The sequence below is a fragment of the Stomoxys calcitrans genome, chromosome 5, assembly GCF_963082655.1.
Source record: "Stomoxys calcitrans chromosome 5, idStoCalc2.1, whole genome shotgun sequence".
Classification (NCBI taxonomy): domain Eukaryota; kingdom Metazoa; phylum Arthropoda; class Insecta; order Diptera; family Muscidae; genus Stomoxys; species Stomoxys calcitrans.
In genome coordinates this window covers 58,350,504-58,363,554 of record NC_081556.1, presented here as the reverse complement: position 1 = coordinate 58,363,554, position 13,051 = coordinate 58,350,504, and the positions used below count along the sequence as shown (strand labels likewise).

The 13,051-nt window shown below is 41.1% G+C and overlaps 1 protein-coding gene across 2 annotated transcripts; it reads right to left on the bottom strand.

The window, feature by feature from the left end:
* Positions 1 to 303: 303 nt before the first annotated feature.
* LOC106091413 (acetylcholinesterase) lies at positions 304 to 12,634 on the bottom strand. Of its 2 annotated transcripts, XM_013257926.2 has the most exons (4): positions 12,551 to 12,634; positions 12,395 to 12,487; positions 6,024 to 6,191; positions 304 to 2,585 (listed from the first exon to the last, which is right to left on the bottom strand). In XM_013257926.2, exons 1-4 carry the CDS (start codon positions 12,596 to 12,598, stop codon positions 870 to 872), a joined length of 2,025 nt encoding a protein of 674 aa, XP_013113380.1. In that variant the 5' UTR covers positions 12,599 to 12,634; the 3' UTR covers positions 304 to 869. The 2 variants fall into 2 exon arrangements, with proteins under 2 accessions (XP_013113380.1, XP_013113382.1); XM_013257928.2 differs by lacking the exons at positions 6,024 to 6,191; positions 12,395 to 12,487; positions 12,551 to 12,634 and adding an exon at positions 2,779 to 3,566.
* Positions 12,635 to 13,051: the final 417 nt, after the last annotated feature.

Genomic DNA, 13,051 nt, shown 5'->3' with positions numbered 1-13,051 from the left:
ATATAAGTGTCAAATATGGTTTGAATCGGTCTTTAGCCTGATACAGCTCCCCTATAAACCGGTCTTCCAATTTTACTTTTTGAGCCCCTAAAAGGCCCAATTCTTATTCGATTTCGCTGAAATTTTACACATAGACTTCTACTGTGGTCTCCAACACTCAATTTAATAAGCACAGCAATTCTTTTCTTTTATACTTTGTTTGTCTAAAAAGAGATACCGGGAAAGAACACGACAAATGCGATCAATGGTGGAGGGTATATAAGATTCGGCCCGGCCGAACTTAGCACGCGTTTACTTTTTTGTTATTATCTGTAAAGAAAACTTTATTTGAAATAAATAACGTAACACTCTTTTATAGTGAATAAGTTTCTTAAAACTACTCTTTGGTTTCTCTTTGGAAAAGGCTTAAATAAATTGTACACATTGATTCTTCTGTGTAGTCTTTAAAGTTTTTCACATGTCAACTGATATTGCCAATTTCTGATACCTTCAGCGTCCGTAAAATGTGGTAGATTGCGAGAACTAGCCGACGCGCTTTGCTGGACCGACGTTGCGGTTGTTATAGATTTAAGTTTGGATGCGGGCGTAGGTGTACTCTTTGCCATTTCCACTGGTTTAGTATCGCTTCTGGCTGATCGTCTGTGATGGTTATTGGTTGATGTTGGTATTTCAATGGACTGTCGCCTTTGGCGTTGCCTGTAATCGAAAGGCTTGGGGGCATGTTGGGTGGGGTGCTTCGGCAAACGTGTCTCCCTACTCCAGTTACTTGCTTGTACGGGTTGACTAAATTCGTGCGTCACTCCCGAGTTTGAACCTCTGCTGAAGTTGGGACAACACTTGAAGATCTTTTGCCGAAGCCACCACTTATGTCATAAATCACAATCGAAATGTGGTGATGGCTCTAGGGGATTGCGTCGAAGCAGATAAATACATAGACCCAAAAGGGCCATGAGCACTGATACCAGAATCAGCATTACAAAGAATCCTTGTTTGTATCGGGCGGCATCGGCGGAAGCCTCCATATACAACAGGCGCTGCGTAACAATGTCATCGGAGTATTGCCCGTTGGAAGAAAAGCTTTGGGGCAGAAACACTTGCCAATAGCCATAGACCCTCTTCAAATGAAGAGCATATTCAGAGTTTCGCTTCGATATTAAATTCATAGATGCATTTTGGATAGATCGTTTATCGGAGGGCATTTGATAGGGGTTGTTGAATTGATTGCGGTTTAGCCTAGAACGGACAGATAAAGCCCTTTCGCTATCCAATAGCTGCTCGATTTTTGGAATATTTGCCATGTCTAGATCCAAAATGTCGCCACGTTGCGAAATCCATGCTTCTCCCAAATTGAAAATGAACTTTTCCTTTTGCGTATATGGTAGCCAGCCCTCATATACACGACCGGGGTTGGGATTGCCGCTTTTTATGAAATTAATGATGGGAGTTCGCATCTTACGAAACATCTTTTCCTCGTCAATGGTGAAACGTCGACGCGATATTTGTTGAAACAACGAAGGGCCAAAGATTAAAGGTAGATCGGATGAATGCGACGCTCCAGCGAATAGATTAACCTTACCGCGCATATCCATTGTATTAGCGAAGTCATAGATGTATGCGTAAATCTCAGAGGTGGATGACATATTAGACATTTGATTTAAAAGACGATAAAATGGTATTTCGTATTCATACTCCGATATAAATTTTTGCATGGAAGCCAGCAACTGTATGCGATCCCCATCCGGCCCACTATTAAAGTATCGCCAATTCAAAGCTTCCAAGATATGTTGATTACTGTTTGGGCCGTTTGCTCCAATGAACGCTTTCAACAGGGTGTAGTTGACATAGGATTTAAGGCTTTCATAATTATCTCGAGCCAATTCAAGCCAATAATCAGGAAGAAATGCTCCCTCATTTGAAGTGATTCCCATCATGGTATTCGGTGCATTGTTCATTATGGTCATGTTATTGAAAATATCTGCTAAATTGTAGGCAATACTGGGACCCAGATGAAAAGTGCCATTACCATGATCGTAGATACTATCGAAAGCCTTAAGGACATCACTGACACTTTTAGAGCGTAAACACGAAACCATTTGTTTGCCATTTTCTTCAAACTGACAACCTAGTTTTTGCACCAAGACTCTTGAAGCCTCTTGCACCTGAGCAAGTGGAGCCACTTGTTTCTCAATATCACCTCCGGACATCAGAATCATTTGGTTGAATAATGGCGCCATAGGATATGACGATTGTTGACTTTGTACAAAGTGCAAGAGGGCACATGCGGCTCCAGTGGTGCCATGACCCAACAACGTTATATGATTGGAATTTCCACCTAAACTTTTTACATTTTCTTGTATCCAGTCCAGAGCTAACATCTGATCTTGTAGGCCATAGTTGCCACTGAGTTCATTATTTTCGGGGGCATTTATCCAGCCGAATATGTTGGTGCGATATTGTATGGTAATAACGACTAAACCTTCCGCAGCCATATCTAGACCAGTCACTCTGTTGCGAGGCCAATCGTATGACATATCTTCTCCGGTAAGAACAACTAATACTGGCAAATTTCCATAACGCAGGCCGTTCTGTAAATAAAAATTATTTAAAGCGAATAAATATTTAAGGTGATAAAGTATAAATTTATACTAGGCAATATGGGTAGTAAGAAAGTAAGTACACTCAAAAAAAAGTAAACCCCAAATGAATGAAAATTGAACTAAATGGGAGTAAAATCGACCATGATTTGGCGCTTGAGACTTTTTGTCCCATTTAGCATACACGTATTACTTATCTGCAATCCCAAGGCAGCCGGTTGTACGTTCCGGAATGACCCGATAGAACCCTCTTCGGTAAGGGCTGCCACCTCAGTGTACGTGTTCGTCTTTCTTCGTCATGGGAGAGGCACATCCCGGAGTGCCTTCTCCGCACGCTTCTGGTCCGTGCCGGGATTGTAAAGAATCGGTTTGCCAGAACCGCCTCCATAATCGGTCGGTGTCGGTGAGGAGTAACCGGTGCATTTCCGATCTTGCTCTGGCCTCACTTTACAACGGGAGTTTAGTCATACTGGATATGTCGTAAGATGCTGTGCGAACATATTCAGCAGTGGGTCACAAGCGTCGTTGTCGTCGCCTTCTGCGTCCTACACTTTTCCATTCGCTCAAGCCAATTTTCGAAGCATTTTTTCCACTCCGATTGAGACACCTTCAAAACATGGTTATTAAAAGCTTCAATTCCCTCTAACGACGAAAATCATTGACTACGCATTTTAATCTTAATGTGCGGGGATAAAAAGAAACCATTGAGTGCCAAGTTAGGACTGTACGGCGGATGACTCATTAATTCGACGTTTGGCCGGTCAAAAAGCTCTGGTTTAAGCCGATGTGTGAGGGCTGGAGTTGTCATGGTGTCTTCTTCTCTTGTTCGTTTTTCGAATTTCTCCGAACACTTAAGGCATTCAAATTGTGATGTGTAATGCTCAAAATTTGCCGTCTTATGTTGCCCAAGTGGAACAGTCGCCTCATGGTTTTGCCGAAGAAACAGACGACCATTTGCTCGGAAGTACTTCTTCCAACGTCACTGTAAACAACACAACTGATGGTCGTACGTCAAAACGTTCTGAGTGCGATTACGCCAAAAAAACGTCCAACTTTTCAAATGTCAGATTGCACTTGAAAAACAATGTTGCCAACGCCAAAAACTTTTATAACAGCGCTCGTATAAACTGACGGCGACTAACTTTGGTTGAAACGGTAGTTGCAATAGAAGAGAAAGCTTACGAGCTCAAGAAGTCAAATTAAGAAATTGGAACAAGATTTGAACATTAGACATACAGACGGACAGAGAAACTCACGGGCAATACAAAATAATCACGGGTAAGAATTGTGTTTTTTCTATGATTTAAAAATATTCAATTCAAGTAATTTGATATGTAAATTAAACATATAAAATTAAAAATCATTTTTGATAAAACGCTAACGTTTTGAATAAACCCCAACGACTACGAACACTGTGGATTAAACATTGCCTGAGCCGCTTTTTGATAAAAAAAATACTGTACCACTATTCCTGATGCATCCAATTGGAACAACAATATCCTTAGTAATATAAGTTGCATAGTCTTCTATAGGCATGGTTCCAAACAAGACGACCAGTGGGTCATATTGAAAAGGTTATCGGAACACTGCATTGTGTATCAAGAGGAGATTCTTGCAATTAAAGAAGTGTCATAACGACGATTGGCATAAATATCTTTTCAGACAGCCATTAAATACCTGGGGAACAGATTTCTGAATTCAAAAGCGGCCCTCGACTTTCGCAGATCTCTCAACGAGATGGCTGAATAGTTCAAAATTCAACTTTTGTGGAAGCCGGGCCACAGAGTTATCACAGGGAATTGTAGAGCAGACTAGTTTGTGAGACTAGGAACTACCTTACACGTTTCAGGGGAACTTGTGTCTGTGGCTATGCATCTAGCGACATGTAAACTAAGTCTTCAGGATCTGGCCCGAAGGACAACGAATGATAGATAGCCACAATTTAACTACCCCTTCGCTGTCGCTGGATAGAGCAGTCTCAGTCATTGTGTCCGTCATTTCAGGTCGCTGTATGAGCGGATAGCATGCTGACAGACTAAAGGTCGCAAGTAACGATTTCTTTCCAGGGTCCGACCAGATTAAGTGCATTTGTACTTGTGTTCGTGTGGACACGAACATGAATTGTAATGAATTGTAAATACAAGTCTGCTAGTGAAGTTTATAACTAGGTAAGGTTGAAAAGAGGGTGCAGATATTAATCTGCCCCATGCCGTTATGGACATACACCTAAGCCAGTAATCGGCTTGTTGTCAAGAAGTCAAGACCCAAGATCGGTTTATATGGCAGCTATATTAAAACATGGACCGATTTGAACCATACTTAGCGCAGTTGTTGGAAGTGAAACCAACATCACGTGCAAAATTTCAGTCAAATCGAACGAGAATTGTGTCCTCTAGGGGCTCAAGAAGTCAAGACCCATGATCGGCTTATATGGCAGCTATATTAAAACATGGACCGATTTGGCCCATTAACAATCCCAACCAACCTACACTAATAAAAAGTATTTGTGCAAGATTTCAAGCGGCTAGTTTTACTCCTTCGAAAGTTAGCGTGCTTTCGACAGACAGATGGACGGACAGACGGACATGGCTAGATCGATTTAAAATGGCATGATGATAAAGAATATATGTACTTTATGGGGTCTCAGATACATATTTTGAGGTGTTAGAAACAGAATAACGAAATTAGAATACCCCCATCTTATGGTGTAGGGTATAAAAAGTTACCTCGAAAAAGCAAATCTAAGTAAGGAATTCCGTGCTACTTACAAAATCCTCAATTGTTTTCCATGCCACTCCCCTATGTTGGTTCATGTCTGGTATAGTGTCCCCAACAAAGTGTCGGTATCTGTTAGACGCGAAAGCCGGGCAATGACAAAGGAAATGCTCCAACGTCTCATCATCTTCCCCGCATGCCCTACACATGCTATCACTTGCCGCACCGATTGTACATAAGTGAACTCGTAGTCCTATGTGTCTCGTCGTGATACCAATAGCTACACTGACTTCCTTCTTACTTCCTTTCAATAATAGCCTAGTCTTCTCATGATCTGGATCTCCCCATAGGATTTTCGCCGCCCTACCGACCGTTTCGCTGTTCCACAGTGTTGCATGGCGGAGGCGTTCGTCGCCCACGCCCTTAACTCGGACTGCGTCGACCCGAAAGGCTTCGGGTTAACCAAGTTTATTAACGGCAGTCGTCTGGCCTTCACAGCCAAATAATCTACCATTTCATTCCCCTTTACTACCCCTAACTAAATAAGAAAAAATAAATGTCAAAGAATTACAAAATAAATTTACGAAACGAGTACAACAATAAATCTGAATATCCGAAGGAAATATTTACCTTGGAATTAATTTAAATTTTGAAAAAAAAAAATATTTTTTGTATTCCCCTCTAATTTTGGTAATTATTTTATTTAAGACTTACCTCTGAGACCCATATATTCAGGTATAGGCAATCCTCATTCATTTCTGCAGGTCTAGCTATTACCTCATCCGGAGTCTCGTCGTAAACAGTATTTGATAGTTGGGGACAGATGGGTTTCATATTAATAGCTTGTAGTGTCCTGTTCCAGCCCATGTGTGGTCTCGGCGGCTAAAGAAGTAGAAAAAATAGTCAGTTTTAAGATGATTTAATTGTAGCAGTCAAATTTGTTCCAATTACAAACGAATATTGCATTAACAATAATAATGTCAAATACTGGAAAGATTATCAAAAAAGAGATGGAAATATTGGCTCCCATCCTTCATACCAAATGGAAACGGCATATTCACTCGACTGACCCAACTGCTTGGTGAAAGCACTCCTTGTCCCAAGGATATAACGGCGCTGTGGCAAACCATTGTAGATGGAAAGATGTGAGTGCGAGCGAAATGAGATGTAAAGAAGCCAGAATGCAGAGACAAAGAAGGATAACTGGTAACTGATACAGACAGTGTGCTGAGGAAATGGAAAGAAAACTTTTCCTAGCTGCTGGTATCCGATGATATTTACCTTGAGTACATAGAATGTGTACCACCTGGTCATAACGGGGTCCATAACAATTCAATACTGGAGGCTACACGCTGATAAGGCGTATGCATCAGCTCGTCTGGACAATCTGCCTAGAAGAACGCATACCCGATGATTGAAACCTCAGCGTACATGTCCCGTACACAAGAAAGGGGACAAGACGGTATGTGCTAACTTGAGAGGAATAAGACTCCTCCCCAACGCATACGAGATACTATCGAGGGTGCTGTGTAAAAGATTAAGAAAAACGAAATAATTGTGCCCTAGCGACGACTGAACCGATTTTCTTGAAATTTTCACAGATGGTGCATAATCACCCCGTGGTGAAAATAGGGTACTACATTTTTTGATATCTGAAGGGGGGCGCACCCTCCCCCTTACCCTAATTTTCAGAAACGCCAGATCTCGGTGAAGGGTGGTGCGATTTAAGCGAAATTTTGTGTGATCTCATATAGTACCCTAAAAATAAAAATTTGGTATCCAAATTTCGGATGGGTTACCTAGGGGGGCTGCCCCACCCTAAAACCTACCAAACATTTTTTTAGACCAATCACGACAAAATAAAGGTATTTAGGATAAGAAAACGTATCTGATATCCAATTGTCGGACCAAGTGCTAGGGGTACCACCCCAAGTCCCAAAACATCCCTAAATCGGACATATTTACCGACCATGGCAATATGGGACTCAAATGAAAGGTATTTGCAAGCAGAATACGAATCTAATATCCAAATGTGGGACCACGTTTCTGGAGGTCCACCCCTCCACCCTCATCCCAAAACACCCCCCAAACAGGACTTATTTACTGACCATGGCAATATAGGGCTTAAATAAAAGGTATTTGAATGTAACACTTGGTCCCAAATATGGGACCAAGTGTTTGGGGGACCGTCTCTCACCAAAAACATCCCCCAAAGGGGACAAATTTACGACCATAGCAATATGGGGCTAAAATGAAAGGTCTTTGGGAGTTAAGCACGAATATGATATCAACATTCAGGAAAAAGTTTATGTGGGGCCACCCCACCCCTACAACACTATCCAAAAAGGAAGTATTTTCTGACTATTGCAATATGAGGCTCAAATAAGAGTTTTAAAGTGGAACACGAACCCGAAATATATTTTCAAGGCCAACTCACTGAGTGGCCGCCCACCCCCAAAGTCGGTCATGTTTTCCGACTATGGAAATATGGGGCTCAAATTAAAGGTATGTGGGAGTAGACCACGTATCTGATATCAACATTAGGGGCCAACTGTCCAACGGACGTCCCACCACCATAATAACCCCAAATAGGACATATTTGCTCACCAAGACAATTTGGATCTTAAAGAGAGTGGAACTAAATATTCATAGGGGGGTAGAGCAAGAATTTATACCCATTTTTGGGGCCAATTTTCTGGGGGCATACCCCTTTCCCAAAATACCCCACAAACAGCAATTTTTTAGTGACCATCGCAATATGGGGCTCAAATAAAGGTATTTGGGAGTAGAATACGAATCTGATATCCAAATGTAGGACCATGTATTTAGGGCATCATCACTTTCCCAAAACACCCCCAAAGGAAAAAAATTTTTCGACCATGCCAATATGTGGCTCAAATGAAAGGTATTTAATATTAGAAAACGAAATTGATAACCTATTTTGGGGCCATGTGTTTGGGGGACGCCTCATCTTGTAAACTCCTCTTAAGCCAATGGCAATATGGGGTTTATATAAATGGTATTTGTGAGAAGAGCACGATGCTGATATTTTTTCAGGGCCTAGTATCTGGGGGACCACCTCTCCCCCGAAAACACCACTGAATCGGACATCATGAGAAAACCGGGCTGAAATGAAGTATTTTAAGAATGGAGTACACCTTACATCCAAACTTAAATTCGTAGACCAATAAAGATCATGTGGGATTCAGATAAAGGCACTTATATTGTTAAACTGTTAGTCAAGTTTGCATGGTATTTCACTAAAAGATCATTAATTGCCGAAAATAAATATTCCAAGGAAATTTTTGTTCCATATAAAGTAAAATAAGGCGCAGCGGAGCGGGCCCGGGTCAGCTAGTATATTTATATATTTGAGGATAGGTTAAACTTTTTTTACTTCTGTGACTTCAGCCATTCTAGTTTCTAGTCCTTCCGTTTGCAACACCTCGAACTATTGATCTAGGACCCCATAGAGTATGTATATTCTTGCTCGTCTCGACATTCTGAGTCGAACTAGCCATGTCCGTCCGTCTGTTGAAATCACGATAGAGGTCGAACGCGTGGAGCTAGCCGCTTGAAATTTTGCACAGATACTTTATATTGATGTAGGTCATTGGGAATTGCAAATGGGCCACATCGGTTCAGATTTGGATATAGCTCTCATATAAACCGATCTCCCGATTTGAATTGTTGATCCCCTGGAAGCCGCAGTTTTTGTCCGATTTGGCTTAAATTTTGCATATGAGAGAGAAACAAACACAAATTGTAAAATTTAATGATCTCGCCCTAATAGGCAAAAAAACTGCAGTAGGTTTTTTTGCCTATTAGGGCGAGGTCTGACAAACACGGTTCAAAGAATATTGGTCTATATGGAAGCTATATCTAAATATAGTATATATCGTAATATATATGCAGCTATTTATATCCCAAATATTGACCGATCTCGGCCGTATTAAACACGGAACTCGAAGAGCCTATCACGGCTTGCACTGCCAAATTTCAGCGAAATCGGATAATAAACGCACGTTTTATGGACCCAAGACATGAGATCGGAAGATCGCTATATCCACATATAGTCCTATCTTTACCATACTCAGTACGAATGTTGAAGGGCCTAACGCAACTCATTGTGTCAAATTTCATAGAAATCCGATGATAATTGTGCCTTTTGCTGGCCCAAGACCTTAAATAGGAAACTTGTTTAGACTTTTACAACGATAAAGAATATACAGTGTCGTGCAAAACAAAAGCAACGCTTCTTTATATTGATGAAAATAATCCTTAAATTCGATTAATGGCTTATGTGCACACAAAGTTTTATTACCGTTTTACTTGATAGTTTAGTTATGCTCACAGCCCCCTCTTTGTGACCATCCATCATTCGTTGTCCTTCGGGGATATCTCTGTGGCCCGGCACCCAGAACAGGTAAAATTTTAACTGTTTAGCCATCTTTTTGAGAGATCTGCGACAGTCGAGGGCGGTTTTTGTGTTCAGAGATACGTTCTCCAGGGATTTAATGGCGGCCTGGCTGTCTGAGAAGATATTTATGTCAATCGTCGTAATGACATTATATCTTAGCCATTCCACCACTTCCTTAATTGCAAGGATCTCTGCTTGATACACACTGCAGTGGTCGGGTAACCTTTTCGGTATGACTAGTTCTAGATCTTTAGAGTACAGATCTGGGCGTTTAGTTTGGAACCATCCGTATAGAAGTCTATGTAACATCTTTTACCAGGGATATCGTAGTTCCAATTGGTTCTATCAGGAATGGTGGTACAGTAATTTTTATCAAAAAGCGACGAAAGTAGGGTGCAATCCACACTGCGTGGAACATCAGATATAGTACCAAGGATAACACAGTGTCAGTAGACCCCACATGATCAATGAGAAAGCTCCCTTAACCTCACGGCAGTGGTCGCTGCAATTTGGGTAGCCACAATGTCCAGAGACGTAAGATGTAGCATGTAATTCAGTGCATCAGATGGTGTCGTCCTTAGTGCGGCTGTGATGCACAAACATGGAGTTTTGAAGCGCCGTCCACCAGACCACAACACCATATAGCATAATAGGTCTGACAACTGCAGTATATACCCAATGTATGAAACGCGGTCTAAATCCCCAACTTTCGCCAATGGCTCTCTTGCAGGTGTATAGGGCAAGAGTTGCCCTTTCTTGCCATTTCCAAAATGTTGGATTTAACCAAGTTTATTGAAGGCAGTTCTCTGGCTTTCACCGCCAAATCGTCCATTATGACCCGGCATCCAAACGATGCGGATTTTGTCATCCTCAGAGAAGGCGATAATCTCCTTCTTACACTGCAAGACTGTTCGTGACCTACCGTCATGGTTGTTATTGCCCTTATGTCCGTAAAGATGGTCACACTCGACGCCCTCGCGTTAGCACCACACCACTTCACGCATTCCGTGATCACCCGGATCTCCGCCTACAGGACAGTATTATGGTCAGGCAGTCTAAAACAGATCTAAGTCCCTGGGTTCTCAATGTAAACCCCCAGGCCCACTCTGTCCTCTAGCTTTGATCCATCCGTGTAACATGATCTTCCATATGACAATACTAGGGTTCCGTCAATCCAAGACTTTGCCGATGGCAGCAGTGCCTCGCACTCGACTTGAAGGTTCATCTCAGGTATCCGATCGGAAACCTCTTCCCTTCCTTCCAGGTTTCCTATCATCGCCTCGATTACACCGCGATGATATGAGCTGCTCCCATCCTCAATCCATTCTTCCACCGCCTTAAGTCTCATAGCCGCAGTGGCTGCCTCACACTTAATCTGTATGTCAATGGGTCGGATATCCATTAAATCCTTAAATTTTGATTTACCTATAATAAAGTATAAAGCTTTTGTTTTGCACACTTATTTTTGGACTATTTGCACAAATTTTTATATCTAAAGGCCAACCAAGCTACAAAGCGGGAAACATTTTATAGAGATGCAATTATCCATTAGTGCATAAGTTATCTAGTCATTTTCATTGATCTGTGTTAAGTAAACAACAAAAAGTTAATTTCACAAGTTAAAAACGTTGCTTTTTTTTTTGCACGACACTGTATATATGGAGATGGATATGCCGATATGATGCAAACAGAATGACAAAATGAATATACCTCTTTGGTGGTGAGTTTAAAAATGTCGACGAAGATAATGCGAATACATTCCGTAGAAGTGGTACTGAGCTTTTTTATAATTTTCGATTTAATTAATTGCAAATGTAATAATCGCGAACGGCGTCACAAACAAATCTGTCTCAATGTAGTTGCTATTGTTATGTGTCGTTGTATGATTTTTGTTTGTGTTATGTCGTCCGTGCCAAATTTTGTGCTGATCGGTTACAAATTATGTTTATTACAGCCTTATAAGTGTAAATCGGGCGATACATATATATTGGATCTATATCCAAATCTGAACCGATTTTGATGAAATCTAGCAGATATGTTAAAATCAGTAGCAAAACAATCCATGCCAAAGTTTGTGCAGATCGGTTGAAAACTGTACCTACTACGGCCATTTAAGTGTAAATCGGTCGATACATATATATGGGAGCCATATCTAAATCTGAACCGATTTTTATCAAAATCAATAGCGTTTGTCCTTGGGCCAAAAAAGTGATATGTGCAAAATTTCGTGATGATTGGACAACAAATACGACCTGCACTTTGATTACAAAAATACATGGACTCACAGACGGACATGGCTAAATTGAATCAGAATGTGATTCTGAGCCGATCGGCATACTTATTAATGGGTCTAGCTCTTCTCTTTCTTAGCGTTGTAAACCAATGCACAAATCTATAATACCCTGTACCACATTGGTGGTGTAGGGTATAATCATGTGCATTCCGTCATGGTTTCCAACTATCCTAGTTTCAGTTTTTGCCTATGAATAGTCCAACAAAAGGTCTGGCCGAACTTATACTCGTAAATAAATAGAATAAGCCATAAAGGCACAAGGCACTTTATTCTCTAAAAATTGGGTAGATAGGGGGAGGCTACGCTCCCTTGGGCTATCAACAAATGAATTGCTCTTCTTTTACAGGGGGCTAAACCCTAATTAATACTCACAGCAAAACGAAGTTCACCCACAGGCGGCTCAGCGTAGGGTACTCCCAAAAAAGCGTAAACAGCAGAGCGAGCAGAATCCGGAAATACTTTCAACTGTAAATATATTGCAAAATTAGCAATCAGATACTTTGTTTTGCAGTTTTATCAGAGCTATACCCCAACTAAGATTCCTTGTTTTAAATTTATATTGGCCTGTTGAGCCATGCTGATGGTGCTCCAAAGTACAATTGCCAGAGCAACTATGAGTAATCGATGCAGCAACTTGTGCTTCATTTTTAAATCCATTATGGCTCTTCTATTTTGTCATATGAATTTTCAATTATTTTCATATTGTGTCGTGTTTTGAGCTTGGAGTCAGACACCGTTACGCTTAATTAAAATCCAATCGAAATACTTAGGTCAGCGGCTATTACGTTTTGAGTAAAATTCTAAAACCGTGAGATTTGATGTGACACGTTATGGTACGCGGACGATTATGGCTTCGGAGTTGTTACTTTGGTTACTTTCCATCCACTGAGCACAAATTCAAAATTCTGGACATTGATAGCATTCATCTATAATGTCATGGTGGCGAAGCAAGAACCAAAACAACCCATTGGTCTAACTCCCCACACTTGCTGTTATTGGAAAAACCCCCACAAGAGGGAAAAATACAAC

Excerpts from the sequence above, each read along its gene's own strand:
- LOC106091413 (XM_013257926.2), bottom strand. The coding sequence starts at position 12,598 with ATGGCTCAACAGGCCAATATAAATTTAAAACAAGGAATCTTAGTTGGG. Across the intron at positions 12,488-12,550 it reads AACAAGGAATCTTAGTTGGG|TTGAAAGTATTTCCGGATTC; the intron begins GTATAGCTCTGA and ends ATATATTTACAG. Across the intron at positions 6,192-12,394 it reads TGGGTGAACTTCGTTTTGCT|CCGCCGAGACCACACATGGG; the intron begins GTGAGTATTAAT and ends CTACTTCTTTAG.